General features: G+C 42.2%; 1 protein-coding gene across 5 annotated transcripts in view; it reads right to left on the bottom strand.

The window, feature by feature from the left end:
• The window catches only part of RNF144B (ring finger protein 144B), a 142,559-nt gene that overhangs the window by 35,397 nt on the left and 79,359 nt on the right, over window positions 1-27,803 (bottom strand). For 4 of the 5 annotated variants that reach the window (XM_014572942.4, XM_006121824.5, XM_025183986.3 and 1 more), the window contains 2 exons: window positions 25,940-26,138; window positions 9,569-9,673 (listed from right to left, as the gene is read on the bottom strand). In XM_014572942.4, coding sequence (XP_014428428.3) covers window positions 9,569-9,673; window positions 25,940-26,104 — 270 coding nt within the window. In that variant the 5' untranslated portion in view covers window positions 26,105-26,138. Of the gene's footprint in view, window positions 1-9,568; window positions 9,674-9,984; window positions 10,173-25,939; window positions 26,139-27,803 lie in introns of those variants that run through there. The other variant, XM_025183987.3, reaches the window with a different exon arrangement.

Genomic DNA, 27,803 nt, shown 5'->3' on the forward strand with positions numbered 1-27,803 from the left:
CAGATTTGGGGCAATAGGGGATGCTCTGCCAGAGGAAAAAAAATGAGGCTTTTGGTCAGCAGGGGAGGAGGATGAGACTGTAATGAATCCTCACAGCTGCACCTTTTTACATATAGAAACTACTCTTCTCTTATGTCCTCCAAATTAGCCTCATTTCACCCTACATCTAATTGCCTCAAGCTGAGAACAAGCAGTACATTCTAAACAAACATACCTGAAATGCTCAGCTGTGATTTAGAAGAAAATATGTTCCTATTTTCGGTCATTTGTTTGTTTGTTTTTTAAGCAGTATGACACATATATGGTCCTTGAGCAACAAGTAATGCAACATTGTTTAATGCTACAGGAATACAACTATTAACTTTTCCTGGAATAGAAAGCAACAAAACACGAATAGGGTGTATGCTGCAGAATGCAGTTCAGATCAAAGGGTTAAGGCTGTAAATGTATCTAACAATACAGTCACACCCCGTGGAGGGTTTTACTGAAATATAAAACTGATACCTTATTTACACTGAAAACAGAATATGTTATAGAGTGGAATAATAAAAATGTTGCACAAAAGATAAGTACCTTAACAGAGGGAGTGGTGTGCAACAATTTCATAACACTAGCCTGCACTATTCCAAGGTAGAAGGGAGACCAGCAGAATTGAGGTAATGGATTTCAGGAAGGCAGATTTTGATAAGCTCAGAGAACTTGTAGGTAAGGTCCCATGGGAAGCAAGACTGAAGGGAAAAACAACTGAGGAGAGTTGGAAGTATTTCAAAGGGACGTTGTTAAGGGCCCAAAAGCAAACAATTCTGTTGTGTAGGAAAGATAGAAAATATGGCAAAAGACCAGCTTGGCTTAACAAGGAGATCTTGCATGATCTCAAAATAAAAAAGGAGTCCTATAAAAATGGAAACTAGGACAAATAACAAAGGATGAATATAGGCAAGCAACATGGGAATGCAGGGGCAAGATTAGAAAGGCAAAGGCACAAAATGAGATCAAACTAGCTACAGGCATAAAGGGAAACAAGAAGACCTTTTATAAATACATTAGAAGCAAGAGGAAGACCAAGGACAGGGTAGGCCCACTGCTCAGTGAGGAGGGAGAAGCAGTAACAGGACACTTGGAAATTGCGGAGATGCTCAATGACTTCTTTGTTTCGGTCTTCACCGAGAAGTCTGGAGGTGTGCCTAACGTAGTGAATACAAGCAGAGAGGGGGTAAGTTTAGAAGATAGGATACACAAAGAACAAGTTAAAAATCACTTAGGAAAGTTAGATGTCACCAAGTCACCAGGTCCTGATGAAATGCATCCCAGGATACTCAAGGAGCTGATAGAGGAGGTATCTGAGCCTTTAGCTATGATCTTTGAAAAATCATGGCAGACAGGGGAGATTCCAGAAGACTGGAAAAGGGCAAATATTGTGCCCATCTATAAAAAGGGGAATAAGAACAACCCAGGAAACTACAGACCGGTCAGTTTAACGTCTGTCCCAGGGAAGATAATGGAGCAGGTAATTAAGGAAATCATATGCAAACACTTGGAAGGTAATAAAGTGATAGGGAATAGCCAGCATGGGTTTGTGAAGAACAAGCCATGCCAAACTAATCTGATAGCTTTCTTTGATAGGATAACGAGCCTTGTGGATAAGGAAGAAGCGGTGGATGTCATATACCTAGACTTTAGTAAGGCATTTGATACGGTCTTGCATGATATTCTTATTGATAAACTAGGCAAATATAACTTAGATAGGGCCACGATAAGGTGGGTGCATAATTGGCTGGATAAACGTAGTCAGAGAGTTGTTGTTAACGATGCTAAATCCTGCTGGAAAGAGATAACAAGTGGAGTTCCGCAAGGGTCTGTTTTGGGACCCGTACTGTTCAATATCTTCATCAATTACGTAGATATTGGGATAGAGAGTACGCTTATTAAGTTTGCAGATGATACCAAACTGGGTGGGGTTGCAACTTCTTTGGAGGATAGGGACATAATTCAAAATGACCTTAGCAAGTTAGAGAAATGGTCAGAGGTAAACAGGATGAAGTTTCATAAAGAGAAATGCAAAGTGCTCCACTTAGGAAGGAACAATAAGTTCCATACATACAAGATGGGAAGCGACTGTCTAGCAAGGAGCATGGCGGAAAGGGATCTAGGGGTCATAGTGGACCACAAGTTGAATATGAGTCAACAGTGTGATGCTGTTGCAAAAAAAGCAAATATGATTCTAGGTTGTATCAACAGGTGTGTTGTAAGCAAAACTCGTGAAGTCATTCTGCCGCTCTACTCTGCACTAGTTAGGCCTCAGCTGGAGTACTGTGTCCAGTTCTGGGCGCCACATTTCAAGAAAGATGTGGAGAAATTGGAAAGGGTACAGAGAAGAGCGACAAGAATGATTAAAGGTTTAGAGAACATGACCTATGAAGCCAGGCTTCATGAACTGGGCTTGTTTAGTTTGGAAAAAAGAAGATTAAGGGGGGACATGATAGCGGTTTTCAAATATCTAAAAGGGTATCACAAGGAGGAAGGAGAAAATTTGTTCCTCTTGGTTTCTGAGGACAGGACAAGGAGTAATGGGCTTAAAGTGCAGCAAGGGAGGTTTAGATTGGACATTAGGAAAAAATTTCTAACTGTCAGGGTGGTCAAATATTGGAATAAATTGCCAAGGGAAGTGGTGGAACCTCCCTCTCTGGAGATATTTAAGAACAGGTTAGATAGACATCTGTCAGGGATGGTGTAGACGGAGCTTGGTCCTGCCTTGAGGGCGGGGGGCTGGACTTGATGACCTCTCGAGGTCCCTTCCAGTCCTATGATTCTATGATTCTATAAGTTATAGCTTGTTTTATTATGTCCCTCCATTTCATGAGCATTTAGGGTTTCATCCAACACTCACTGAAGTCAGTGGAAAGAGTTGCTTTGGACTGGGTCCTAAATTCACCCTTATCTAGAATTAAAGGTGTGGGGTTAATTGTTAGCTACCACAACTAGAAATCTCACTTAACCTCTAGTAGAGACACAGTTTAACATGTTTAAATCCATGCTGTACTCAACTGAAACAAAAAATCATATTGAGGTCTATACAGCCAAATGGTAAAGAGGGTGTGTGCAACTGAGTCACACGTCTCATATAATGAGATTATGACAGGGTTGATCTTTCTAAGCAAAAATTGGAGATCGACTATCTAGAATATTCCACTTTGGGAATTAATGAATGTTATCATTTTTTACCTAAAATTGGAACTTGCATTTTGGATCCTGTACTGAATCATGTGTGATGTTTGATTAATATTTCCATACAAAATACCTTCATTATTCTTGTTTGTACATTGCACGTGCACTATCTTCTATTTAAATAAATAACATGCAGTATGAAATAAAAACTCATTTTTATAACTGAGAAGAACTTTCCCTAAAAAACTAAAAATAGATAAGTGATGCAGCCATTGTAGACGAGAAAGAGAAACAGAAATAAAAGAGTCCGTATATAATCTTCAGGTTTTACAAAACAACTTTTTAAGATCACTAAAGAAAATCGAAGAAAGGAGGAAATTGTAAAACCAACCTGTTGTAAACCACTTTTTAAGACCAGAAAGCTGTAGCCAGTGAAACCCATGAAACATTTTGTTTTCACAGACTTTTAAAATCAAAACATTCATTTTTGACAGTAATGCCAACAGGGAGTTTGACAACATTCTTTCAATCATGGATCATTAATGCACTTCTGGGGTTGTTTAGTTATTCAGCCCTTAGCCTCACTGAGCACCCAAGGAATACGTTAATGGCCATTAATGCATGCCCTGGAGTGGCCTCTTGCTTAGCTAATGGGAAATTAGACTTTGGCATTTCTACAGCTTCACAAACAGAGCTTCATAGAGTAAAATACTATGTAACATTTGTTAAATGTTTTGCTATGTTAAAACAAACATTATCTTCTGTTCAAGGCTGACTGCCCACTTCTCAAGGTGAGAGAAGGCCCGCTAGTTTCCCAACTATTTCCATGCAGAGGAAAGGAGGTGAAGTAGGGGATGCTGACTTGTTGCTCCCAGCTGTTGTGGAAGGTGAAGAACAACATTGTATGGCAACATAATGCTGTAAGAGCTCCAAGTGTTGTTCTCAGACTCCAGTACAGCAAAGCACTTAACCATCTTGCTTAATTAAAGCATGTACTAGAACTTAACCATGTGCTTAGGTGCTTTGCTGAACTGGGGCATGTTTTTATTAAAATATGCACATGCTGGCTGTTCAGAGGAAAGGAAAGTAAGGATGTTAAGAACTAGTTGACTATCCAATAAGCAAATACTTATCAGATAGTTGAGTCGACTAGTCACTTCCCCCCCTGCCTTTGCTGCCTCTATCTGACAGAGGCAACAAAAAGGAGGGAAGGGGGGTACTTCAAAGTGGCAGCACCACACGGAGCCCGCTAAGGGCTCCATGCAACACTGCCACTTTGAAACGCCATGGTGGCATTTCAAAGGGACGCCTGGGCTAATCCTGGGCTCTGTGTGGTGCTGCCCCTTTGAAACGCTGCTGTGGTGTTTCAAAGATGCAGCGCTGTGTGGAGCCCGGGGTGAGCTGGGACTCCCAAGCTGACCCCGGGCTCCATGTGGCATTTCTGTGGAACCCAGCTGATCCCAGGTTCCGTGGAAATGCCACAAGGAGCCCAGGGTCAGCTGGGGAGTTCTGAGTTGACCCGGTTCCACATGGCATTTCAAAACAGCAGCACCACATGGAGCCTGGGGTCAGCAGGGGACTCTGAGTTCCCCACTGACCCCAGGCTCTATTTGGGCGCTTTCGCTCTGAAATGCACAAGAGCCCCCACTGGGGACTCTTGACCATTTCAAAGCAGGCACCTGAATGCAGCCTGGGGCCAGTGGAAAGTCCCGCTAACTCCAGGCTCCACGTAAACGCTTCCACTTTGAAATGCACAAGAGCCCACTGAGGCTTTTGTACATTTCAAAGGAGGAATGCAGAAGTGCCTATCAACTAATCAAGTTGTCAATGGAAATTCCATCGACTACTCAACTAGTAAATTAACCAATATTTAACATCCTTAAAGGAAAGCAGCTGTGAGATGCCATCTCCAGTCTGTAATGAGGAGAGGGTGGTCACAGAACTAGATTGGTTCATCCCCATTTCTTATAGGATTAAGAATGAGCTACAGAAGAGCAACTCCTCCTGGGACTTTTCTTCACTCCTTGGCTATGTGCACAGCTCCTTTTCTCTCATCCATCAGGTGCTGGCTCCTTTCCATACTTCCCTCATCAGGGAAGCAACACCCTAGAGTTGACTCTTCTTCGCATTGTCCTGTAGACCCCATAACCTCAAGCTTTCCTGTCTGCTTCCTTTGCTCACTCCAGATAGGAGCAGGGGGAATATGCCATTGCCATCCTCACAAAAGAAGTTATTGTTTCTCAATTTCAAGAGGTACAGGATAGCAGATGCTGCTTAGCGGAGAATAACATTACACCGCAAGTGGAGTGAAGTTTACTTCTACGTTACAAAATAAACCACATTAAAACACGAGTCAGAATGGCTTAGCTGAGATAGCAGGGTTCACTGCCTCAGCTATTGTACAGTGCAAACACTCTGAACAAAGACAACACTCACAGGTCACATTCACGGGGAATCTGACAGAATCCTGCTGGAAATACCCATGTTTGAACTGGGAGAACAGCTGGGCCATCCATGCATGCAGGTTTGTAGGGGGCCCACTGGATAATGAATCAGTATTTGCTTTAGTGCAATTTAAAGGAAGAAAATTCAGGGCTTGGGTCTCATTTATTCAATTCCTGCACTTGGGACAGGGACGGGGAGGATGTAGCCAAAGGTGGTTTAAAGCTTTTAGCCACCTTTACACTCCCTGTATTGGCCATGTAAGCAAGAACAGCCTTGGGGCTGCTCCCACGGCCTCTGAGAAGCAGAGAATTGCTGCAGTGTAGTACATTGCAGCCACACTATTGACCCATCTCTTATGCCATGGGTTGGGAACAGGGCCTGTCTAGGGGTGTGTCTAGACTACATGCCTCCTTCGACGGAGGCATGTAGATTAGCCAGATCGGAAGAGGGAAATGAAGCCGCGATTAAAATAATCGCGGCTTCATTTAAATTTAAATGGCTGCCCCGATCTGCCGATCAGCTGTTTGTCGGCAGATCGGGAGAGTCTGGACGCGATGCCCCGACAAAGAAGCCTTTCTTCATCGACACAGGTAAACCTGGTTTCACGAGGCTTACCTGTGTCGATGAAGAAAGGCTTCTTTGTCGGGGCATCGCGTCCAGACTCTCCCGATCTGCCGACAAACAGCTGATCGGCAGATCGGGGCAGCCATTTAAATTTAAATGAAGCCGCGATTATTTTAATCGCGGCTTCATTTCCCTCTTCCGATCTGGCTAATCTACATGCCTCCGTCGAAGGAGGCATGTAGTCTAGACACACCCTAGGAGCCTTACATCATTTCTGTAACAATCAGGCAGGCCATTTGACCAGGAGACATTGCTAACGACTTTACACAAATAGAATGGCATAAAGGCAACTTAATATAACTAAGAGTTGGATACAACTTCAGTTTCTTTACCTCAAACCTTAGAAGTGTGTATGTATGTTGTGTGTTATATGCATTTGTGGGAATATGTGCACACACATGAGTGTGCAAACACTATGTAACTTTGCTGTTGAGCTTCGGGGCTCCCAATGCCTCATCTCCTGGAATGTTTTTCTGTTTTGGGTTTGAGATCCTCACTCATCTTGCCGGTTAAATCGAACTCCCACCCAGCTTTTATAGATTGACAAATAGGGTCCTTAGTTTTCCTGTCTCACTCCCAAGCAGTGTTCCCTCTAAGGTTCTCCATCCATGAGCAGAATGAGTTTTGTCTTGTGTACCAATATTGAGGTCATGTGCACTTGTTCAGATGTGTGCTACCATGTCACCCAAATTATTAACAAATATCTTATATATATTTTTAGAATGCTATGGAAGAAAAAATACTAAAACAAGGGATAAATGACAAAGTGCATGATGTTAAATATTTATTTAATATGAAGTCAAATAAAAAAATTAATATTTTAAAATTTTCAGTAGCCAACTTCCTTGGTTTATAGCCCTCTACTAGACTCTCCCCCAGGGGGGCTTCCTTCTCAATTAAATCTGGTGCTTCTTTCAGGGAACTGTGTTAATTGGCCTTTCAGACTAACATTGCTGAATTTGTGTAGGATACACTCTCCATTGCAAAACTAGATAACAGTTTATTGAATATTTCTTCCCATTCACATTGTGTCTCCAGGCTACATTTTATGTTGGATCTGAGGTGAAGTCAATCCAGCATCTCCCCACCACCACCCTCAGTTCTTTTTATTTATTACAGATAAATAGCCAACTTAGAAAGTGTAGTTACTTGGAATGCTTGCTCTGTACACAAGACATAAATCAGAGCTAAAGCATTCTGATGAATCAAGTGCAGATTTCCCTTGTCTGATTTGATCAACTCATAAGCATTCTTCAAAGCTTATATGTCTATTAATAAAAATAATGTATCAGAAAGGTGACAAATAATATGATTTGCTTTATACCAGAGTGCACCAGCAGTCCAGCAGTAACTTGGACAGCTCTGTGTCAGGGTGGCCTGTCCTCTTCCTCTTAGGTGTGTGTGTGAAATGGGTAAAGAGGGGGAAACAGAATATGGAGCCACTGGTGATGTAGCAATAGAGACTTTATATTGTGTATCAACTATTTCCTGCTCTTTCTTTTTTTTTTTTTTTTTTTTTTTGGTCTAGTTTTGTAATGGTAGCGGGCCTGCTGAACACTGTGTATGTTTAACAATGTTCAGACATGTTTATAAACAAAGGATGTAATGTTTTCAAGAAAGTGTCCTGCTGTCTCTGCATCACATTATACCATCATGATTAGAGAAGATAAAACTAAAAACGTGTTTAGGAGCAATTAAGCACCAGTAAAGAAACAGTATTCCTCTAAAAGCTAGAGCTACATTTCAGTACATTCCATCTGTATACGAGTGCTGTAACTAGCTAATTTTGTGCCTGAGGCAAGAATATAAAACTGCGCCCCCTCATGTGTATAATTAGTTTTCCATATTATTTTTCTGCACCCCCTCAGCTATGTACCCGAGGCAAGTGCCTCACTCACCACGCCCTTGTTACAGCCCCCCTGCTGTAGACCAGTTTACCCCCATCCGTACACAACCAAATTCCTTATTCATCATGCCATTCTGACTTACAGTGCATGACAGTCAATCCCATGCCTTGCACAAACACTGTCCCCCACCAAGAAATTAATAAGTCACTTTCCCCCACAATTACATTCCTATGGGTACTATTCCCACTCTTCCATTGGGCCATGAAAATCTATACAGCCCCTGGGTCCAGCCCCAGGTCCGGCTGCCACAATGCAGCCCCAGCTCTGGGCCTAGCTCTGCCCACAATCACACCACCCCCAGTTCTGATTGCTGCCACCTGGCCCCAGCTCTGCCCACGGCTCTGGCTGCCACCACACAGCCCCCAAGGCCGGCCACTGCTCCGGCCGTCAGCATGCGGCTCCCAGCCCTGTCCACTGCCATATGGCCCCAGCCCTGGGACAGTCTCCTTTCACTGCCACATGGCCCCCAGCTCCACCCACCACCACGCAGCCCCTAGCTCTGGCCCCAGCCCTGGCAGACGCCATGTGGCCCTGGTCCCCCACTCTCCTACCCACCACCACCAGCTTAGCTTTCACATCAAGGAAGCTGAGTGGTGTTTCTGCGTGGCTGTGCTGATGAGGTGGGTGGGAATAAAATTATTTGTGCTTGCCTGTGCAGATGAGCACCCTCAAGGGAACTTAGCCCCCTGTATAAACCAACTGGGCTAAATCCTAAACCCCCCCCTGAAAGCAGTGGGAGTTGTGCCATTTGCTTCATTGAAACCCAGATTTCACCCATAATAAATATCCATATCCAAGCCATTCCAACCATCCTTGCTAATGAGCGTGTAGTGATTCTGGGACACAGGATATTATGGTTAAATCATCTGCCTGGATACCTCAGATATTGTCTAGATGCCAAGTAAGCATTTCCTTCATATAGAAAAGACAAGAAAAAACATCGATTTGTCCATAGGCGCCATCTATATGAGTTGTCAGGGGTGCTCAACCCCTGCACTGATCCAGGCTCTGCCCCAACACCACCCTTCCCCCAAGCCAATGACCCTACTCTACCTTACTCCTCCCCCTCCCTCACACACACCAAACCCTCCACGCGCCTCCTGCACACCACCAAACAGGGAGAAGCAGGAAGGAGCTGATCGGCAGGGCCGCCGGTGGATAAGAGGTGCTGTGGGGAGTGAGAGGTGTCAATTAGGTCAGGGCTGCCACTGGATTCTGAGCACACACCCCTTTTTTTTTTTACATCCCTGCCCCGGAGCGCCTCCAGAATCAGTGCCTATATATTTGTCTCTAGTTCCTACTGTCAGGCAAGCTTCCTGCTACAGACTTATAAAAAAAAGAATTAAGGGGAGGAAAATTACAATATTGTAATTTTTATGCAAATAAAGGTGAGAAAAAAAAAGAGGAGAGAAGACAAGTGTTACTACCTCTGCTTCCTGTAGGATCCCGTGGTTCAAGCACACAATGTCTGGACAAGTGATGGGAGAGCCACAGCCTTCTCGAATTGCCACCTGCATATACTGTTTAAGGCACTAGAAAAGAGGAAAGAAAAATAAATGATGCAAAGCTGCAACCCACATGGAAAGTAACATGTAAAAGTTAACACTGCATCCAGGTGTCCTAATTTTATATGACAGGATAGTCCTGATATTTGGGGCTATGTCTTATATAGGGACCTATTATTGTCTTATATAGGTACCATCCTCATCCTGATTGTTCACCTGTGCTGTCTGGTCACCCAAACTGCACTACAAGCTGCCACCTCCACTTCCTTAATTGGCTGTCCTAGAGCACTAATACAGAGAACATATAAATCATCATATGTGTAAATAAGAGCCATTACTTTGGGAAGAATGCAGCAAGGAACAATTCATTATGTATGACTTCATCCAGCACATATTGAGTCTACTGAAATCAGCAAGTGAAGTCCTTCTTGTGCTAACACATTCTCTGTATTAAGTCTAGACTTAGGCTATATTTCACTCTAATTAAAACAGGCTTTGCTCTTCTGTTTTCCTTTCATGTATGCTTGATTCAGTCTCTCACCTAGTGGGCAACACTATAAGGCCTCATTTACAAGCAGAGGAGTTGCTGTCTCAGCAATCTGCAATGAAGGCAGCTTACGGATTGACTAGGAGAGCACAGTTCTGGAAATAGTGAGACTATCAACTTTCCTCTAAATAGATAGTGTCATTTCCGTGAATTGCCATCACCACTGGCCTACTGACCAAGTGTTCAAAGTCTGTTTCCAACAGAGAGGCCTTCCTGCATGTGTCCACATCACCTCATTGCACAAAATAACTGTGTGGTATTTTTTCTTCAAACATTTCATCAGGAAGAGCAGATCATGATGGTTTCATCAACATTAAAAAATATCCGATGGGATTGCAAGGACCCAATTCTTTGGGCCATTGCATTGGTTTTATGCCAGTGCAACTTCACTAAAGTCAAAGAATTTTAACTGGTGTAACAGAGATTTCTAATTCCAAAATGCACAGGTAAATAGTGAACCCAACATGTCCTCTGACCGTGTTCCTAGTAAAAGTGATGTAACGATGTATAGTGTAAAATGATGCAATTTCATCTCTACCCTGAATGCCAGCAAAATGTACACCCACCAAATCTCTGTAGCCATTTAACAAGTTTATTTTTAATGAAAATGAATAGCTCTTCTACCAAATGGAATGATATTTAAAATGAGATCTGATTTTTTTATAAGATGTTTAAGTTTTTTTAAATTTATATTTAAAGGGAGATCAGGGAATTGATTACCAAAATTTAGGGATTTCATTTTTTTAGAGTTTCAAAAGCCTTATTGAAGGGTGTGTCTACACAGCAGAGCTTACCTCAAAATAAGCTATGCAAATTGAGCTACGTCAATGGCATAGCTCATTTCGAAATTGAGAGCATCTGCACTTATTTCAAAATAGAGCACTCTTCCTCTGACTTCCCTTACTCCTCGTACAATGAGGGTTAGAGGATTCAGAGTAAGAAGTACTCCACCTTGACAATATTACAACATTATTTCGAAATAACTGCCTGCTGTGTAGACGAGGACCAAGTTACTTCGGAATAACGTTGAAATAATGTTGCTGTGTAGACACACCCTTAATAGCGACAGATTACATTATAAGCCCTGCCGCATGCCCCTGTAGGAGTATAATGGGTGTAAGGAGTCCCTTTATATTCCTGCATGGACTATCTGCATTTCCAGAGCATGTATGGTAAGCTGCCATTGGATTGTTACTCCCTCGTCCATCAGGTGGAGAGGAGGTAGGTGGGAAGGAGTAGGGAATGGGCACAGTCTTGGTTCTGCCCCTCAAATGCACTGGTAAGTATAGCTGAGTTGGCACAGAGAATGAAGTAATCTATGCTAGCCATAGGTTACCCTCAGATCAAGGGGGAAGACAGGACTAGATGTGACCCTGAGAGGCGCAATCCGCGTCCTGCCCTACTCCTGGGTTTCAGTTCAGCCCCATATGTTTACAATTTTTGTTTTAAATTTTAAACAAACATTTCCCTAGATATAAGAATGGAACTGAGTGTTCCGTTTTCACACTCCAAGATGAGCAAAAAATAAATAATCAGTATAACTATTCTAAGTTTTAATGACTCCAGGCATTATTAGTAACACAATTAACTCACAAACATCCCACTCTCCCTACCTTTAATATCAGCAATTCACAGACACTTACCTTCCTTCCTCCCCCTTCCCACCCCCCCGCATCCCCCTTCTGTTCTGCAATGTGATTTGTCCTTTTCATATTTGTTCATTTTTTTTTAATTGTATCCTTTGGTATATATGGTTGTGACTACTTTCTTCCACTATTTGATCTGAGGAAGTGGGTCTGGCCCACGAAAGCTCATCATCTAATAAACCATCTTGTTAGTCTTTAAAGTGCTACATTGTCCTGCATTTTGCTTCAACTACCCCAGACTAACACGGCTACATTTCTATCACTATTCTACAAAGGACTTAATGACACTTAGCCAGACACTGCCCTTTTATTCATTCAAATAACACAGTTAATGCTACTTGCCAAAAGGCACCTAACAACAACATCTCAAAGAGTCAGTGATTGAACCAAAAAGCGGGCTTAATGGCTGAGCTACGATACACACTGCCCATTGACATAGAAAAGAAAAGGAAAACCGACGAAGTAACATAGTCATGATTGACCCCAACAGGAAAAACTTTGCTCTGAAGTCTGCCCCCCAAAAAAACACACATGCCATGGGACGGAGGAAGACTGCATAGGTCACAAGGGTGGGACAACCCAGCACATGCTCCTTGGAGTCTGCTTCCATTATTCAGAGCCTGCAGTACCCTGTGTGGAGCATTAATTTCCCTCTTTTACCTTTAAGGGTGAGCTCTGTCTATACATCCTCTCTCCGACTTACGAACCGGTTATGGACCAAGCAATTGGTCGTAACTCGGTTTGATCGTAAGTCGGACCCCATAGAGTTACACGCGACTGTGCTGTTTGTAAGTGCGGATCGCATTCATAACTCGAGGTCGACCATTTACAACAGCTTCGGTGGTAACTGCAAATGGTCAGGGACCGGCTGTACTACCAAGTTCTCTTGCCAAAAACTGCCTTTTGCAACAAAATAGTGAGAGCGTTCACACTGCTATGGGACTTTTGTCAGGAAAAGCACCCAGTTTTGATGACAAAAAGTCTTTTATTTTCCTCTTCGGGTACCTCTAGACTACAAGCCTCATTCAAAAGAGGCTTTTTCGAAAGAATCTTTCGAAAAAGCCTCTTTCGAAAGAGAGCGTCTAGTCTGCAACCACTTTTAAAAAAAGCAAGCCAATTTTTTGAAAGAGACCACCCAGGCAGTCTGGATGCTCTCTTTTGAAAAAGCTCTTTTTGCGTTCAATAGCGCCTTTTTTCGAAAGAGCACTTTAAAAAAAAGGCATCATTCCTCGTAAAATGAGGTTTTCCATCGTCAAAAAAATTGCCGCATTCTTTTGATTTAATTTCAAAAGAACACAGCAGCAATCTAGACACAGGTGAAGTTTTTTCGAAAAAAGGTCACTTTAAAAAAAAAAAAAAAAACCTGTAATCTAGACACACCCTTCCTGTCCACAAAGAGCCAATGTAGATTCTCCAGTTTGTTTTGTCGACAAAACTGGCTTCCACCAGTATCCCGCAATGCCTGCCCTGATGGCTCTACTCTGCTTTGATTTCTGCTTCCTGTAGGCATGCATCTCTCCCCTTTCAAAACTCCGGGAACTATCTCACAGCTGAGTGAGCTGCTCCCTTTGGGGAACAACAAAGAACAAATCATTGGACTGCTCCTGTTCTGCCCTGCTAGGAACACAGTGGCAGGTGGATTGCAGCTACAGAAGAGAAAGGCTCCTGTGCTGCTTTGACATTCCTCAGCAAGGAGAGCTCACAGATTGAGGAGGTCATCAGTATGAGAACTGAATTTGTGGATGAATTGTAATTTCAACGCCTGTCTGTGTATTTGGCTTGTAGAGTTGGCTACAATGGAAACTCTGGGCTCTGGCCAAGGTCTTCAAAAGTGGGCTTCCAACCCCTTCTGAAAGTTAGAGCTCTTTCAGGCACTTTACACAGAGGAAGTGTGTACAAGCAAATACAGTTCTTTCAAAATTTGATAATTGAAAAAAAAAACACAGAAAGCAGTGGTTAGAGATGTGCACATAATAGGTGGTCAAGAGTTCTAGGTTGCATTCATATCTTCCTTATGTGTGACCTTACAAAGTCACAAAGCATGTTTACCCTCTATTCTGAAAGTAACTTCCTAAGAACCGCACTGTGGACTCTAAGCCCAGGTCTATACCAGGAAACTATTTTGAAATTACTAAAATTGACTTAACTCCTGATTTAACAAAATCAAAATAGCATATCTCCACTACAGGGAAGCATCGAAATTAGTTAGAATTAGTCCAAAATAGCATGTCCACATTGATTGGCACTTGCCTTGGACTTAGAGCCCCTGGAAGCACTCTGGGGAGGGCCAATACTCTCTGTGGCTGCTTGGTAAGCCAAGATGCAACACATGCTTTCACGGGCTCCTCTCTACAGCCATATCTCACAGTCCACTCCTCCACTGCCTCCCCCCTCACTGGACACAAAAGGGATGCAGTGAGTATGTGCCTTCGTGTGCTCTGGGTGCCCTTGTGGATGCCACAACACACACACCATGGAGCCGGAACTGCTGCAAAGCAGTGCCAGGCTGACAGGCCTCATGCTGCACCTCAAGGCATAGTACTTCCAGACTGCCTGCACGTTGCTCCAGCAGGACGATGACAAGGGTCTGCAGGACAATGACCTGCAGGACCAGTGTGGACTGCAGGCCCTGCTCACCTAGCTCCTGGTGCTCCTGCTGCTATGCATGTCCCTCAGTCCCCTAGACAGCATCAAGGATGGCTTTGCCACCATGGGCTTCCCCAATTGCAGGGGGCCAAAGATGGCACATACAACCCCATCCTGCCCCCCCGACAACCATGCCTTGGACTTTATCCACAGGAAGAGATGCTCTCCATGGCGCTGCAGGTCCTCATTGAGCACAAGGGACGCTACACCAACATCAATGCCAGATGATCGGGAAAGGCGCACAACGCCCACATCTTCCAGCCTGCTGCCTCTTCCAAAAAATGCATGCCAGCACTTTTTTCCCTGACCATGAGAGTCAGGGAGGTCGACATGTCCATCATCCTTCTGGGCAACACAGCCTACCCCTTGCTCCCGTGGCTCATGAAGCCCTACATGGGCAGCCTGGACCCCAGAAAAGAGCAGTTCAACACCAGGCTGAGCAGGTGCCACATGGTCGTTGAATGTGCATTTGGCTGTTTAAAAGGGAGGTTTGGGAGTCTCCTCAACCACCTGGACCTCAGTGAGCACAATATCCCCTTCGTGGTGGCAGCCTGCTGTGTGTTCCACAAGCTTTGCTAAAGCAAAGGGGAGACTTTTCTGCCAGCGTGGGGACTGAGGCTGAACATCTGGCCAGGGAATTTGAGCAGCTGGACTCCAGTGAAATAGGGAGAGCACATCAAGGGGCTGTGTTCATCAAAGAGGCCTTGAGGGAGAGTTTCACGCAAGGCCAGTTGTGAGAGTCTCCCCTGTGCCTCTCAGCAAGGGACCCCTCCATTTGCTCTCTGTGCCTTTCATCCCCCACCCTTCCCTTCCTGTGCCCTCCCTTCCTACTCCTCCTGGCTCCTCCGAAGCCTGGGAAACATCCTGGGATAGGTGCACCAGCTCCAGAGTGAGGAGCAGATTCTGGCTGGTGGGCAAGGTCACCTGGCTGGTCGTCTCCGTCTCCTCCTCCTCCACCACCCTACCCTCATGGAGGATGACAGCAGGCATGTCCTGGCCATACTCGACAATGATGGCACACGACATGAGTGCCCCCCCCCCCTTGCAGGATGACATCCAGCTGGTCATAATAGTGACAGCTGTGTGGAGCCACCCCAGAGCATCTGCTCTGCTCCCTGGCCTTGTGGTAGGCCTGCTGCAGCTCTTTAATCTTCATCCAGCACTGGTTCAGGGTCTGCACTTTGTCGGCCAGACTGGCAGTGATCTGGCCCCAGATTTCAGCATTCCTTTTCCTGGTGCGGAGATCCTGGAGGTTGGTCTCCTCACCCCAACTATGGGAGCAGCAGGAATGCTGGCAGCCGTGGGACAGTCTGAGGGAATATTGGAGTCGATCATGCCTGCCTTGGATGGTGGTGTCTTGCACAGGGCTTTCAACCGTGGCCACATGTGAGAAGCCCTTCTCCTGCTACTGGGACTTTTTAGCTCTGCAGGAGGAGGGGAGTGGAGATGGCAGGTGTAGCTAGAGTAGTCAAAGCTGCAGCTGCGAGAGTCAATTACTTTGAAATAGCAGCACCAGAGCATCCATGCTAACACTATTTTGAAATAGTTATTTCGAAATAATGGACTTGGCAGTGTGGATGCTCCGCTTATAAATTTGACTTAATGGAGGTTATTTTGAAATAATGCCCTAGTGTAGACCAGGGCCAAGTCTAATTGTTTCTCAGTAACTGCCAGACTTGCAAATTCACCCTGGTCAAGTTGTGTTGTTACTGGCTTGCACCAGTAACTGGTGTTTAGACTTATATGTCCATGATACATGAGCTGGAATAAATAGCTCTCTCTCTCTCCCTCTCTCCTTCCCTCCCTCCCTCCCCTTTGCAATGGTGACAGAAGATACATTTTGAGTGTGAGGTTATTGAAAGTGTTTCTTGCTAATCTAATGGTACTTTCAGTAACTTCCATGAAAACAGAGTTAGGCTAGTGGTGAGTGCTTTGGAAAACTTAGCCAAAAAAAAATTCCTCATTAACAAGCAAGTATAACTCAAAACACACAGGGTGTATCTACACTACATCCCTCTTTAGACAGAGGGATGTAAGTTAGACACTTGGAAATTGCAGATGAAGCCAGGATTTGAATTTCCTATGCTTCATTTGCATAATCAGGTCATGGCGCTCTTTCAAAAAAGTGCTATTTTGAAAGTAAAACTGCAGTTTAGATGCGGTTCTTTCAAAAACAGAAGCCTTTTTCGAAAGATCCTGTAAACCAAAGATCCTGTAAACCTTCAAGGTTTACAGGATCTTTCTAAAAAGGTTTCTATTTTAGAAGTACCATGGCTAGACTGAAGGTTACAGGATCTTTCGAAAAAGGCTCCTATTTTCTAAAGAACCACGTCTAGACTGCAGTTTTACTTTCTCAATAGCACTTTCCAAAAGAGCACCATGACATGATTATGCAAATGAAGCACAGGAAATTCAAATCCCGGCTTCATTTGCAATTTCGAAGTGTCTAATTTACATCCCTCTGTCGAAAGAGAGACCAAGAGAAGCTGTTGAGCAAGTTATGCCATTTTTCTGCCCATAATGCATTTCAGCCTCTTATTCCCTCCGCTTTCTTATCTATAAAATGGGGATAATAAATAAATAATAACCTCTCACAGGATGTTGTGAGGCTTAATTATTTAAAGTTTGTAAGAGTGCTTGATTAAATATATTTTATGTACATACAGAGAAAGAAAGAGAATATATTACAGTACACAGTTCTAATACAACACTCCACTATTCTTAGATACAGACAGACAGACACACAACTGACACGGAGAGAGCATATAAACATAGACACACATACTCATTATATACTTACTCCTCAAGGGGAGACAAGATGTCAAATATTTTCATAAAGGAATAAACTGTTAAGAGATGCACTGAAAGCTCTGTCCTACAACCTGGACTAACTTACAAAATTTCATTTGCAGTAAGAAATTGTGTGCAAGCTTCAGCCTAGAGAGCGTTATGATCATATTCTCAAGCTAACTCTGGAAATAGGCATTTATATAAAACTATCAATGAGTACAGTACTTCCTATAGGAACTGCTCTAACTTCACTGATTTCAAAAAATATATACAACAGGATTAAACACAATATTGTCAAAAATAAAAGGTTTTTAGCATGGCATGTAGTGTATATAGGCCAGGGCATTGGCACAGTTGCACAATTCTACATCTAGATTTTTAAATTAGCTTAGGCAATGTATTTAAATCTCATGTTGCTAGGCAATGACACAACGAGGGCATTTGTACTCTCTCACTACAAATCCATATTTCTATTCAAGACCACTTTCAATGATCTTCTCCTTGCCACTGACAAAAGACTGGTCTCAGTCATTACTGTGTATTGCTTTTTCAAGTACATCAAGCACATTCAACGTGTTCTAATACCTTTCTCGGCTCCAATTTTTACAAAGCTTTCCAGCTCACTGTACCCTCTGTTCTTTTGGACAGAAAACATAAAAGGAAACCACAAACCTGATGTGACAAATTTTAATATCTTGTTTTTAATTAAGAAAAATTAAAGAGACCATTAAAGGATGAGAGCAGGAAGGAAATCAGAACAGCCCTTTCAATATAAGGCCTTATTGGCAGTACTGTTGACCTTTGGATCTAGTTAACATTACGTAGTGAATTTGGAATATGTACATTTACTAAATTTCACTGCAACTATTATATAAATTTAAAAGCCATAAGCAGAGATCTAGGGTAGACTGTAATTGGGATCAAAGTATAATCAGTTCTTAATATTAAACTGATGGAAATGAAAAAAAAAAGAAAAAAACTCACTGTAAATGCTCTTCCAGAACAATTTAGGTAGAAAAAGGCTGTACAACTAACGTTATGTTTTCAGGAAAAAAAAAAAAAAAAATCCAGTTTTCATCAAAACCTACAAAGCTGACAAACTAAAATGTTTCCATTTTTATCCGCAAAAACATGATTTTTATTATTTTTTAATCTTTTGATTAAAAAAAAAAACAAACTCAAAGAAACTTTTCAGCAAAATTTAAAAAAGGGGGGGAGGTGGGAAAGCAACTCTACAAATAGCTCTACAAGTTACCATTTATTTATCTTGTGGTAGCATGTAGAGGCTTTAATCAGGGATCAAGGCTCCATTGTACTCAATATCTATTTTCATCCTATAGGATATAATACTTATTTCTTTTATTCTTTCCATTCATAAAGGGTCCAGTTGTTCAGTACATACCCATGTGCAGTACAATTGACGTCAATGGGTCTACTCATGTGAGCCCTATGGCTATTCACCATAGCGAGTAAGGATTTATAGCATGGCATCAGGTCTGTCAAGTCAGTGCCATGAACATTTAATTTCAAAAAGTACTTAGTGTGTGGAATAATAGATACATTTATCAAAGTTTTATAATGTACTCGTCAACATGTTATTCAACTGTGTGGTATGTGTGTATATATACACACACACACACACACACACACACACACACACACAAAATCAGCTATTATAAAATACATAGTTAAAAATGGTCAAGATAAATTTATTAAGTGTGGTTGAAAAATCAGCATAATTTCATTTTTCCTCTCTGAAGATTAGCATTTTAGGACTTGTTGCAATGCCCATTCAAGAGGTTAGGAATATCTCCATTGACTTCAGTGGCCAAAGGCTGAGGCACTGAAAGAGACTATTACAGAGACACATGCAGAGTGAAAAATCCTTTTCTAGCTTGATGAGCATGCTGTGGTTTTATGGCCAAGGAAAGGAGAACTCGGTGGCTGTGTACATTTTTGTGGTGACAGTATGGCCATAGATGGCACATAAGCTGTTGAAAGTAATTGAGTGTCAGCAGGCAAATGTGACCACAGGGCTGCATACACTGCTTTCTAGCCTATCATTCCTTAACCAAGTATTTCTTGTAGAGGCACTTTCTGACACCCAACCTGATAAATGCAGTCATTGGGATTTGTTCCTTCATTAGATCTGCTTCCTATTGGTAGCCACCATATTTACATGGAATTTTAAATTGGTTAAAGTCAGGACAGCCGTATTGTGCAAATCAAAATAAAGTACATATTGGCTTCTGATATCTCAGATGTGTTGGGATTGCTATCATATTCACTCTCTGGTGTGCTCAATATCTGAGGTCACAAACAATGTACTGTAGAATATCACATTAGATCTAGTCCCACAAACAGTGTGTTCTGTACTAAAGACTGAATCCAGAGACCTGTGTTCTGTAAGGCTTGGCTCTGTTACTTATTTATTGCTGGGTGTTGGGCAACTTATGTCTGTCTCAATTTTACCACATATAATGGAGATAATACCTACTAGAAAGGGATGAAGAAAGTTATTTGAACATATTAAGTGCTTGAAATGTGCTAAATATTATTTTATATATGCCAATTTTATCATGTTGTCAATGTACAAGTTATTTGGAGGCATTTCAAGTTTGGAAAGAAACCCAAATGGCACTTGACAGTTGGACAGACATGGAAAACAATCTGAAGTGAGTGTTATTTAAAATCATTGGGGCATTGTGACACAAGGACTGAATGTTTGACTTACCTTCACCTAAAGAGAGGAGTATAACAAAGTGGAGTGGGGAAGAGGGAATTAATCTTTTCTCGACATGAGCAGGAGGAAAGAGGGTTTGGATTTTATATCTAATTTGCATCTTACACTGGTTTTACACTATGTAAATGCCATTAACTCCAATGGAATTATTCCAGATTTACACTCGTACAAGAAGAAATCAGACCTGTAATTATCACTATGAACTGACAACTACTATCTCACAGGCATATAAATTTTGGAGGTGGGCCATTATTTTCTTGTGTGAGAAACATTGTATGGAAAAGAGTGTAACTGAGATGCATCTGATGAAGTGTGGTTTTGTCAAAGAAAGCTTATGCTCAAATAAATCTGTTCGTCTTTAAGGTGCCACAGGACTCCTCATTGTTTTCCAGAGTAGAAGGTTGCTCTCACCATTGTTCAAAAATATTGAGAGGTTAAATGTACCCCCACTTGCCCATCTGGCATAGCACTGCCCAGAACTTAGAAGGGGAAATCCTATTCTCTTTTACACAGAACTATTGTACCGATGTATGGAAATATGGATTGTTAGAGTGGCATTTGTTTCACACATTTCTCATTTCAGCTACCTTACACACTTCTCAAAAACGGAAGACCACAAGCCTGAAGAATGACGAGTCATACCACTGCTGCATAAATATGTGCTAACACCCAGAAGCTAGAATGTGAAATTATCCTTTGTTTTTGCAAGATTGGTCAGCCATTGCACATGATAATACATACAAAAGTCAACATGTTTTCTGTAAAGGGGAATCGTGCCTACTAGAATTCTTTCAGGGGGTCAAACAAACATGTAAACAAGGAGGATCCAATGGCTATAACATACTTAATTTCCAGAAAGCCTTTGGGTTTCTCTCATGATAATTGGTTAAAAGATAGGAAACAAAGGGTAGGAATAAGTGGTAGGTTTTCAGAATGGAGAGAGATAACTAGTCTCCCTACCCCATGGCTATAGCAGGGGAAAAGACTAAAATGTGGCCCAACAAAGGCCACCTAACTGACTACCACTGTCCCAGACCCAGAACTGTATGCTCTGGGTATGTCTACACTACCCCGCTAGTTTGAACTAGCGGGGGTAATGTAGTCATCCGCAGTTGCAAATGAAGCCCGGGATTTGAATTTCCCGGGCTTCATTTGCATGAAGCCGGCCGGCGCCATTTTTAAATGCCGGCTAGTTCGGACCCCGTGCCGCGCGGCTACACGCGGCACGGACTAGCTAGTTCGGATTAGGCTTCTAATCCGAACTAGCTGTACACCTCATACCACGAGGCGTACAGCTAGTTCGGATTAGAAGCCTAATCCAAACTAGCTAGTCCGTGCCACGTGTAGCCGCGCGGCACGGGGTCCGAACTAGCCGGCATTTAAAAATGGCGCCGGCCGGCTTCATGCAAATGAAGCCCAGGAAATTCAAATCCCGGGCTGCATTTGCAACTGCGGATGACTACATTACCCCCGCTAGTTCGAACTAGCGGGGTAGTGTAGACATACCCTCTGAGAGTACTAGGACTCAGTTGTCCCCTTTATTCCCACATGGCCCTGAGGGAAATCTGCAGAGATGAGCCAGAGTAGGGGGACTAGATGTCCCAATTTTATAGGGACAGTCCTAATAATAGGGGCTTTGTTTTATATAGGTGCCTATTACTAACCCTCCCCATACCTCCATCCCCCCCCCCCAACACCTCCATCCTGATTTCTCACACTTCCTGTCTGCTCACTCTAAGCCAGACAGAACACCCAGAAGTGCAGAATCAGCCAAAGACATTCAACTTTACAGTTTTGATTGGACTTGCTTTGCCCTATGCTGATTGGGTGGTTGCTCCAATCATCCCTCTCCTTCCCTGTCTTGTCACCTCAGCACAATCCACACCTGCCCCCTGGTCCTCTTCTCCATTCCCCATTTCTTCCCCGCCTTTCAGTGTCCCCATTCCTTCATTTTTCTTGCCACTTATCAGACCCTTCTTAACTAATCTTATCCACCACTGTGAAATTAACTTAATGTTTGCTGCCATCACATAGTTCACTCTGATGTGTTCTACCCCTTCCCTCACCCTGCGTCTGTCTCGTCTATTTAGATTTTGATCTCTTTAGGGCAGGGACTGTCTCCTGTTCTAAGATTATACAGTGCCTGGAACAATGAGTTGGCCCTTATGCACTACCATAATAAACGTTATTCTCATCATCACAGTTTGTTCTGAGACTTACCACCTTCTCATTTTAAACTAACACAGTCCAAACTCAGCCAAGCCACTAGATAATTTCTCACAGATCCTAAGAAGCAGCAGAGAATAATCACTTTGGGCATGAGTTCATGAGTTTTTACTGTATGCTTACTTCAACATCAGTAAACACTGTAGGAATATCTGCCTGATGCCATCTTATTTGAACTCAAGCCCAGGTCTAAAGTGAAATGTCCATGTACAAATCCTTCAGACCATGTGGTTTTTACTTTTTTTTCCCCCCTTTAAAAAGCTAAAATAAAATATTTTAGCAGAAATCTCGATAGCAAGGGTCCACTCAAGTAAAATATACATTGAATGGAAGGTTTATAAGGGATAACATTTATTATATCAGCTGCTACACTGGAAGAGCACTAGATGCACAATACTAACCCATTTCATTTATTTTAATTTTACAGATTATGGAGAAAAACAAACCTGGATGCTTGAATTTCGATTAGCCCTCAAAGTTAGTAATGATGTAGAGGAAAACAATTTGTCCTTTGGAGAATTAGGAACTACAGAGCAAAGGCAACTATCAACTGAATTTAGCAAGTATGTGAAAGCAACAGAAAACCATAGTGACACCTGATCAAAAGACACACTCTCTCCATGTTGAGCCTACCTGCTACATCCGGCTTAACGTTCGTTTTGGGCTCTCCATGTATAACCTTGTTATGGGGGGTGGGGAATCAAACTAGACTTGCTTAAAGCACTAACGCCCCCAAGGACTGTTTGTCTTGATTCCAGATACCAAGGCTTAGATCTTGCCCCAGGCTTAAGTCTTTACGTGCAGGTACCCGGCTCAGAGCACATTAAAGAGGATGTAGCAGCCCTGCAGCCAGGAGGCATAGAATTATATTTCACTGCAGGAATGAAGGAAAACAGCTGCAGCGCCTCCTCCAGGGCCACACACACACACACACACACACACACACACACACACGGCTGGAGCACAGCGGGCGAACCCAGCACAAGCCAGAAATCATCTGGTATGGCTCGAGCTGGGTCCCCCCTGCTGCACTTCTTTTTTAAATGTATTACAAGTCAGCAGGCCTCTTTAAAAAGCAAAGGCGCAGCACATGGGACTGGGAGCAAGCTGGGAATCAACTGATTCCCGGCTCGCACCCAGTCCCCACTATCCCCCAGGCTCCCCTGCCACCTTTGCCCCCCATGCAGACTGTGCTGGGGGGAGCCGGCTTTAAAGCACCAGCTTCTACTGCCCACCCCTTGCTGCCACTGATAGAGGAAGCAAGCGGGGGAAGCAACTAGTTGAGGGACTAGTCAACTCTCCAATAAGTTTTTGCTTATCGGATATTCAACTAGTCACTTAGGGTATGTCTACACTACCACCCTAGTTCGAACTAGGGTGGTTAATGTAGGCAACCGGAATTGCAAATGAAGCCCAGAATTTGAATTTCCTGGGCTTCATTTGCATATTGCCGGGTGCCACCATTTTTAAATGTCCGCTAGTTTGGACTCCATGCCCGCGGCTACACGCAGCACGAACTAGGTAGTTCTGATTCGGTAGTTCGGAATAGGAAGCCTAATCCGAACAACCTAGCTCGTGCCGTGTGTAGCCGCGGGCACGGAGTCCGAACTAGCGGACATTTAAAAATGGCGGTGCCCGGCAATATGCAAATGAAGCCCGGGAAATTCAAATCCCGGGCTTCATTTGCAACTCCGGTTGCCTACATTAACCACCCTAGTTCGAACTAGCGGGGTAGTGTAGACATACCCCCAGAGTGAGTAGAGCTTTCCTGTATGTTCTACAGAAATTCAGAGAAACTAAACAATATTAAATTTGCAATATTCAAAGCCATGTTTTCATGCTACTGTAACGCTGACAGGCAGAACCAAAACTTGGGACCTCTGGAGCTTAGAACATGAGCCTCTGCCACATGAGCTAAAAGCTAGCTGGCACTTGGCTAAGACTGAGGCTACGTCTAGACTGAAGCCTTTTTCCGCAAATGCTTATGCAAATGAAGCATGGAGTAGACTATCACCATGCTTCATTTGCACAAATAAGTAGCAGCCATTTTTGCACAAGAGGCTTTTGTGCAAAAAGGAGCTGTGTAGATAGACTTGTTCTTAGTTCCACTAAATGGAACAGTACACCACACCCAATAGGTGTATGCGTTATACTACGTTCCAGAGAAAAAAACTGAAATCAAAAGATATAGGTCAGATAGCTTGAATGCTCTGTTTAATCAGTAGGAAATAAATCATAATAAAGTTCAAAATGAAAAACCACATTCACAAATTCTATTTCAGTCTATTGAATATTGTTCATTATAAAAAAAAAAAAAAAAAACACATTCAACTACTTACAGATGTTATTTACCCTAACAGAAATGTAGGCTAGCTTAGTTGAAATTAGAGATATTCTTCATTAACACAACAAAACAGAGATCTGAATCTAGTTCATGAGGTTAAATGATATGTAGTAGTAGAAATCTGTATTTTAGTAAAGTATTTGATACTTACCCATAATTAGTTGTTCTTCTAAACAGATTTGTACATTTGTTGTTAAGTCAATAAAGACAATTATTAAAAAAAAAAAAAAAAAATCACCTGATGGTCTCTAAACATGCTCTATAGTTTATACTTGTATAAAAGGTCTTGTTTAGCCTAGTTACAAAGAAGCCAGTAGAATACTGAAGTCTAATTTTTGGGTGGGCCACTATCTGACCTTTAACAAGTCACTTAATCTCTTTCCTTATACCTCAGTCTTCCTGACTAATCAGATTTTAAAAAAACATTTACCGAAACAATGCTACCTGAGACCTCCACCCACAGTGTGATGGCACATGAAGAGTTTGAGGCCTATTTTCTTTAGAATATCCATAGAATGTTTATGGAGAACAAGTATAAGTATGTTATAAAGATTTTACAGAACCCTATAGTGGTGGTAACATTTTTAAGGAAAAGAAAAGATGCTCATTAAATAAGAATGGTTTACTTGCTCAGTGAACCTTAAAAAGAGGTGTTCTATTGTAATTTGTGATTCAACCAATATACATTCTATTAGCTACAGAGGTATTCTTTGTTAGGGTATATCTAGACTACATCCCTCTGACACCAGAAGGATGTAAATTAGGCATACCAACATTTCAAATGAAGCAGGGATTTAAATCTCCCGCACTTCATTTGAATAAAAATGGCCACCGTGTTTTGCCGAGTCACCAGTTTGTCAGCAAAAAGCAGCTGTCAAGACGGGGATTGGGTGACAAAGAAAGCATTTGTCGGCCAAGCCTGTAAGCTTCGTTTTACGAGGCATAAGTGATCAAAAGCTTTTTGTCGCCCGATCCCCATCTTGACAGCCGCTTTTTGCTGACAAACTGCTGTCTCAGCAAAACACGGCGGCCATTTTTATTCAAGTGACACGCAGGCGATTAAAATCCCTGCTTCATTTGCAATGTTAGTATGTCTAATTTATATCCCTTTGGCGACAGAAGGATGTAGTCTAGACACACCCTATGAATTCCAAGCTGATGAAAGCCTTGTTAATGTCAATGTTCTTTTAAACAAGACTGGACAAAGCAGTAGCAAGTAAATGATCTTGTATTGGCATCGATGGGATTAAATGGCATCATTGCCTGACTTCTGTCGTAACAATATAATAGGTCCTTTCTACCTCCACAGTCTATTACTCTAGTTCTTGACTAAGGTGCTACTTCTGCTTACCGATGTACAGAAGATGCAGCTGCATTCTTGAAGAGTGGTCATCTTCTCAAGAGAATGTTCACAGAGACATAGTTTGCAAGTGATTAGAGGTTCCAGAGCCATTTCCCCAGCTTCTGACACATCAGCTGTCATGGTGGGTTGGTACATCTTATCAACAGAGTCCATCCGTTCATTAATATCTTACTTTTGTGCACTCAACCTGTAGAAAGAAACAACAGCTGAAATATTCCCAGAAAAAAAAATGCCAGTAGCAAAAAAGTTTACATAGTAATCCAATGTAAATCCACCTTAAGGAAAACTGAAAACTGTCAGCTGACCTGAAAGATGTCGATCGAAAACCTACCTAGTTTGGTGCATGTTTTCAGACTAGGTTTTTAAAAAAAAAAAAAAAAAAAAAAAAAACCACACACCGAACACTACATAGCACTGGAGATAATTTCATTTGACTATTCTTTTTCAAGATCCTCACGTTAAATGGAGCATTTCAAATTCTGAAATGGTGAAAAATAAATATAAAAAATAGAAAAAAAATAGGGTCTGGTGATTAAAGCACAGGACAGAACCAGGCGATCAGAAATCTATTCACAGCTCTGAATTGACTTTTTGTACAACCCTGGGTGCAGGACTATATACAGTACACATTAGCGAGCATTCCCAAAACTAGAGGCCTCATTCTCTATTGTCCTGCAATGTGTGTAGTCGTTTTTGCTGGTGAAAACAATAGTAAATCTTTAGCAAAATCAGAACAGAATCATGCATTCACTTTACACAGGTGTAAATCACAATAGTAATGGAAAAAAATCGGGTCCAGTATTCAGATGTGCGTGTGCGAATGAGAAAAAATATGTTTTTCTCCAAATGAAACTGAATCTGTACAAAACAGTTTGGAGATATAACAAATCTAGGTTATTTTTTAGAAATTATTTTTAATTTCTAGACACTTCTGTACTTTCTGGGTGTGACTGGCAACAAAGTTTTGAAATACCATAAGAAGAGCCTTTCATATTAGATTTTGGACTATGTTTTGCAGACCCAAACAATGTGGACTAAGGTTTATGCATCCAAATTACTGGGTACTTATCTAAAGCAAAGCTCTCCTTTAAAGTTTCACGAAGTCCACACACCATTCCATCATTCTTAGCTCAGTCTCTTTAAACTACCATGCCATCCATAACAATTAGTTCCTTGTAACAGTAGAGTTAGAACTATAGCCATTGCCAAAAGCCTTTGGAACAAAACACCACTCTGAGTCAGAGTCTATAATACGCTGTTCTGTATTGCTGCAACAATATGTCAGTGAGTCACTGTAACTTTTAGAGGATCAGAAACTAACTACCTCTTATTTAGTTCTGCATTTTACATTTTAAGCCAGTATCTAAAGAAATAAAACAGTTTTACACAGTATCAGAGGGGTAGCCCTGTTAGTCTGAATCTGCAAAAGCGGCGAGGAGTCCTGTGGCACCTTATAGACTAACAAAAGTATTGGAGCATAAGCTTTTGTGGGCAAAGACCCACTTCGTCAGATGCATTCCACTACACGCATCTGACAAAGTGGGTCTTTGCCCATGAAAGCTTATGCTCCAACACTTTGGTTAGTATATAAAGTGCCACAGGACTCCTTGCCTCTTTTATAGTTTTTACACAGATACACATACTTCTACTGCAGCTGTACCTTCACAGTATTACATGCTTACCATATGCTATATGAAGCACTATGTTATTCACTTCAGTGCAATGCAGAATTTCTACTTTTTTATACCTATAATAAAATAGGTAGGGGGAAATAGAAGGGAAAGGGAAAGGAAGAAGAGGGAATATTCCGGATTGCAAGGCAGATATGGTCAGATTTCCCACTGGGCTGTAA

This window comes from Pelodiscus sinensis, chromosome 2 (genome assembly GCF_052426305.1).
Source record: "Pelodiscus sinensis isolate ZL-2025 chromosome 2, ASM5242630v1, whole genome shotgun sequence".
In the NCBI taxonomy this organism is placed as follows: domain Eukaryota; kingdom Metazoa; phylum Chordata; order Testudines; family Trionychidae; genus Pelodiscus; species Pelodiscus sinensis.